This window comes from Lactuca virosa, chromosome 8 (assembly GCF_052849685.1).
Source record: "Lactuca virosa cultivar CGN04683 chromosome 8, Lactuca_virosa_CGN04683_v6, whole genome shotgun sequence".
In the NCBI taxonomy this organism is placed as follows: domain Eukaryota; kingdom Viridiplantae; phylum Streptophyta; class Magnoliopsida; order Asterales; family Asteraceae; genus Lactuca; species Lactuca virosa.
The window spans coordinates 39018490-39024241 of NC_136433.1; the positions used below are offsets into that span (position 1 = coordinate 39018490).

General features: G+C 49.8%; 1 protein-coding gene across 1 annotated transcript; it reads left to right on the forward strand.

Moving 5' to 3' along the window:
* Positions 1-1104: 1104 nt before the first annotated feature.
* Positions 1105-4887, forward strand: LOC145130265 (uncharacterized). Its single transcript, XM_079065097.1, has one exon. The coding sequence runs from the start codon at positions 1105-1107 to the stop codon at positions 4885-4887; it is 3783 nt and encodes a 1260-aa protein (XP_078921223.1).
* Positions 4888-5752: the final 865 nt, after the last annotated feature.

Below are 5752 nucleotides of genomic sequence, written 5' to 3' on the forward strand. Positions count from 1 at the left end.
ATCTAACTTAACCGTCAGAGCGTTCTTTCGGGAGCCTCCTCCCGGAAAGCGGCTGACGCCTGTTCTTTCGTGTGGCCTTGCAGATATATCCAGACATCCGATCGGATAGCAAATCAAAGATTGATCGTAAGGTCGCATCATTTGGCGCCATCCGTTTTGAGTGACGAAGAACGAAACAAAAACCACTGTTCCAACAGCATCAATGGCGTCTGACGACGGTGATGGGGTTGCGGGAACCCAGAACAGCCCTATACGCCCCATGGCACCGTTGGACGACATATCGCCGCCCATAATGGCCACCAATGAACCCACCGGCGAAGGGAGCTCTATGCTAACTACAATATCTCCAGTAACCCAACAGCTAGCTCCACCACCCCTTTTGCTGCCAACAACAAGCATAGGAGCCATCATCCAACCGCCATCCCGACAACCGGGGCCACCTATGGGAACGGTACCACTAGTCACACCTTTTCCGAGGCCGTTAACATTCCAGCCAACGGCGACGCAACTTTCGGTAAACCAAACGTCACACTTTGTTACCCCGATGGCACAACGCCAGCTTCCCCTTTTTCCAGCAATGATGCTAGCAAGCCAAGCACCAAACACCCAACCGCATTCCACGTGTCACTACAGAACCAGATACCGACGAGCACACCCCCGATGCTCCCGCCGCTCGCGCAAACAATGGTAGCGCCACAATTGTTCCCTCACCTCTCGACAGGCACGTGGGGTGAGCCTATAGTGACCACCCACACAAGTCAACAACAGCCTACACCAATGCAGCCTCTGGCTCAACCTCAACTTCTACACCCGGGATACTCGCTGCAGCTGCCGTTCCAGCAGCAGACATTCTATGGTCCTAACCCAGGATACCAAGCGTTATACGGTAACCCCGGGGTACATCCGAGCAACTCGCCCCATTAGTATAATTTACAGGGATCGCTAACCGTCCCCAATCAGGATTGCCTGTCACGGAGTGTCACATCTCCGTTTGCCAAGGAACTGCTGGATTATGAGATCCCAAACACAGCGAAGCTCCCCAACTTGAAAACTTACAACGGTACTACCGATACAGACAGTCATATGGACACATATGAATGGACAATGACGTCGCTAAAGCTAGATGAACGTTTCTGGTGCACGTACTTCCCAACGACGTTAGACGGAAATACAGGCACGTGGTTCAAGACGCTACGCCCGGGTAGCATTTATAACTTTGGTCAACTCAAGTATCTTTTCCTTACCAACTTCATGCAACTGCGAAAGTACAAAGGCGATTCCCATTCCATCATCGGATGTAAGCAAAAGGAAGGGAAAAGTGTAAGAGAATACTTCACACAGTTTACAAACGCCACGTTAGATGTGTCGGGTCATGACGAGGGTCTTATAGCAGGAGCTTTCACATGGGGACTCCTTCCCGGCCCTCTGTCACAGAAACTCATCGACAAAAAGCCACAGAAAAGAGCTGAACTAAAGGAACGGGTGGAAAGATATTTAAGACAGGAGGAAGGCGAAGCAGCAAAACAAGCATACTTGAACGCCATGGCAGTCAAGCGTTCTAACCCAACCTACACAGAAACATCTGGGGGAAGCAGGCACTTCGGGCGAGGGAAGAGACCACTAGGTCGCTTCAGGCCGTTCGTCAGGGATGACAGACGGAGTCGCCGCCCAGACGTATACGTGGTCGCAGACAAGCAGCAAGAGAGAGCACCAAAAGGACGATACTGCGAATACCACAAAAGTAAAACGCATGACACTACCAATTGCTCGGTTCTTAAAAAAGAAATGGAGGAGAAAAAGCTCAAGGGAGATCTTGTGGAAATAGCACGCAGCCTGTGCGCCAAATTTGACGCAGAAAACACCAAAGGAGCTCCGAAAGAAGGTGCACAGCCCAAAGAAATATTCATGATACGAGCCAAGAGAAGCAGATACGAGGGAACTACACCCCAGGAGAACCTAACGCCCATGACACAAGAACTCACATTCTCAGCACAAGATCACAGACCTGAAGGCTGGACAGGTGACAACCCCCTAATAGTACAGGCCTCTATTAAAGATGTGGTCATGCACCGAGTGTATATCGACACAGGTAGCTCCGCAGACATCATTTACGAGCACTGCTTCCGTCTCCTCCCAGACAAGTGGAAGGACGACTTGAGACCTACAACGGGGCGATTGGTCGGATTCACGTGGCACAGCCTGTGGCCGCTAGGCGTGATCCACCTACCGCTTACACTGACCAGCCATGACAAGCGACGAAAGAAGACAATCTTGGTTGATTTCGTTGTGATCCGCCACCCAGCAGAACATAATATCATTATGGGAAGGCCAGCCTTGCTCAAATTAGGAGCGATTCCGTCCACGATGCACTGGATAGTGAAGTTCAACACTAGCGAAGGTCCGGCCACCATCTTGGCCACGCCACCAAAACAACTGCAGTGCTTTGCGATCATGCAACCAGCCGAGATAACAAGAGAAACCAAGAAAGCACGGGGTGAATCGGCATACGAGAAAGAGGTGGTCAACGAAGAACACCTTGATCAGACAATCAGCATCGGTCGCAACCTACCAGGACACACCAGGCAAGCACTCGTTGATCTCCTCGTGCGATACAAGCACGTATTTGTGTGGACACCCACAGACATGGTAGGTGTCGACCGGCAAATCATCGAACATAAACTCATGATTAAACCGGGTACAAACGAATTTAAACAGAAAAAGAGGGTCCAAGGGGGAGATCGTAACAGGGCGATCAACGCAGAAGTGGCTAAACTAACTAAGGCGGGAATTTTGAGGGAAGCGGTTTTCCCAACTTGGATAGCCAACCCCGTCATGGTACGAAAGCATGACGGATCTTGGCGCATGTGCATCGATTTCTCCGACCTTAACAAGGCATGCCCTAAAGATTGCTACCCTCTCCCGGAAATCGACCAGAAGGTAGAATCACTACAGGGTTTCAAACTAAAATGTTTTTTAGATGCGTATAAAGGGTACCACCGGATCCAGATGAGTAAGGATGACGAGGAGAAAACAGCCTTCTACACCGACCATGTCACGTTTTGCTATACCAAAATGCCTTTTGGTTTAAAAAACGCGGGGGCAACATACCAACGCCTGGTCGACTCCATATTCTCAAGCCAGATTGGGAGGAACATCGAAGTATATGTCGATGATATGGTCATTAAAAGCGAAAATGAAGCAAAGATGTTGCAGGATATCGAAGAGACTTTCAAAACATTGGAGAAAGCAAGGATGAAGCTGAACCCGGGAAAGTGCACGTTTGGAGTGGAGGAAGGCCAGTTCTTAGGATACTATGTTACCAGAAAAGGAATACAGCCCAACCCAGCAAAAGTGGACGAGTTCATGGAAACGCCACCCCCAAGCACTCTAAGGGACGCGCAAGGCTTGAATGGGAAAATCACGGCGCTCAGTAGGTTCATCTCAAAGTCAACAGAAAAGGTGATGCCGCTATTTAACACACTGAAAGGATGCATCGAGAGAAGTAATTTCCGGTGGACGACGGAGGCAGAGGTAGCACTCCAAGGGATCAAGGAAGCCTTACACAAACTACCCACGTTAGCTAGCCCCATTCCGGGAGAAGTGTTGCAGGTATACCTCTCAACCTCAGCCGAAGCCATATCCTCCGCATTAGTCGTAGAAAGAGAATGGGAACAGAAGCCAGTGTACTTCGTGAGCAGAGCGCTACAAGGCCCTGAACTTAACTACCCCGCCTTGGAAAAACTGGTGCTAGCGCTGATCTATGACGCGAGACGGTTAAGACGATACTTTCAGGCCCACCAAATAGAGGTCCTGGCGAATTGCCCGATTAAGCAAATCTTGCTCAAGCCCGAAACCTCACGAAGACTCGCAAAGTGGGCGATCGAATTGGGTGAACATGATATCAGCTATCGGCCAAGGGCAAGCATCAAAGGACAGGAGCTGGCAGATTTTCTGCTTGAAGTCCCAGGAGAAGGAGACGTAACCAAAGAAGGAATCATGGCGGTAAAAGAAATTCCAGAAGGAAACAGAAAATGGACGTTGTATACTGATGGAGCATCCAGCAGGGAAGGCTCGGGGGTCGGCTTAATCTTGACTAGCCCGGAAGGAGAAGAGGTTACGTATGCCCTCCGTTTCGACTTCCACACCTCAAACAATGAGGCGGAGTACGAGGCATTACTGGCCGGTCTACGCCTAGCCAAACAGATGGGGGCGGAGGCCGTAGCCGCGCTAACAGATTCAAGGTTGGCTGCCAACCAAGTTAACGGAAGCTTCGAAACAAGAGACAAGAGGATGGAAAGATACGTTAAGACAGTACGACAACTCACCAAATCTTTTAAAGAGTTCACTATTAAGCAAATCCCAAGGGGTGAGAACAGGAGAGCAGACGCCCTAACCAAACTAGCGTCGGCATGTTTTGACCACCTATCAAAGAAGGTTTTGGTTGAAGTACTCAAGGAAAGGAGCATAGAGGAACGGCAGGTAGGCGCACTCACGACAGCGGGACCCACCTGGATGAAACCACTAATAGATTACCTACAACAGGGCGTCCTACCTGATAGTCATGACGAAGCCAGAAGAATACGCATAAAGGCACCCTCATACGCCCTAATTGAGGGGGAACTATACCGAAAGGGGTTCACCACACCATGGCTAAGATGCGTGGACGAGACCAAGGGAAAAGAGGCGTTGCGAGAAGCACATGCAGGACAGGCAGGCGCGCATGAGGGTGCACGGGCGCTAACAGGAAAGGTGCTCCGGATGGGGATCTACTGGCCCACCGTACACCAAGACGCAGCAGAGCTGATAAAAGCATGCGGAGAGTGCCAAGCGTTCTCCCCGGTCCAGGAGAATCCTCCAACGCCCTTATCCAACATATCTAGTCCCTGACCATTCTATCAGTAGGGAATTGACATTGTAGGACCATTCCCAGAAGCGCCAGGAAGGTTAAAATATATGGTCGTGGCTGTGGACTATTTTACAAAATGGATCGAAGCAGAACCATTGGCGTGCATAACAGGAAGGCACATGATCAAGTTTGTCTGGAAGAACATCATGACTAGGTTCGGTACACCTAAAACGTTGATAAGTGACAATGGGCTTCATTTTGCCGAAAACCCGTTCAAGGAATGCTACGCCAACAAGGGGATAAATCAACGATTCACATCAGTGGCACACCCACAAGCAAATGGACAGACGGAAGTATCCAATAGAACCATTGTGAATGGGATTAAGAAGCGGTTAGGAAGGGCCAAAGGAAACTGGGCGGAAGAGATACCGACATTGCTATGGTCGTACAGGACCACCCCGCGAACAGGCACGCGAGAGACACCATTCAGTTTGACATACGGAGCGGAGGTAATGCTCCAAGTGGAGGTGATGATAGGCATGCTAAGGACAAGCCATACCGATGAAGAAGCCAATTCTCGAGACCTGAGACTAAACCTAGATATCCTCGAAGAAAAGCGAGAGAAGGCAAGCATACGCCAGGCGGCATACAAACGTGCGACAGAAAGATACTACAATCAAAGAGTCAAGGAAAAAGCATTTAAAGTAGGAGAGTATGTACTAAGAAAGAATGAGGCAAGTCGGGATCAGCCTCAGGGTAAGCTAGGACCCGTATGGGAGGGTCCATACAAGGTTGTACAAGCAAACCAGAATGGGGCGTACACACTAGAAACAATGGAAGGAAGGCAGATCCCAATAACGTGGAACGCAATGAATTTGAGGAAATTCTACTTCTAGAAGAAAGCCC

Excerpts from the sequence above, each read along its gene's own strand:
- LOC145130265 (XM_079065097.1), top strand. The coding sequence starts at position 1,105 with ATGACGTCGCTAAAGCTAGATGAACGTTTCTGGTGCACGTACTTCCCA.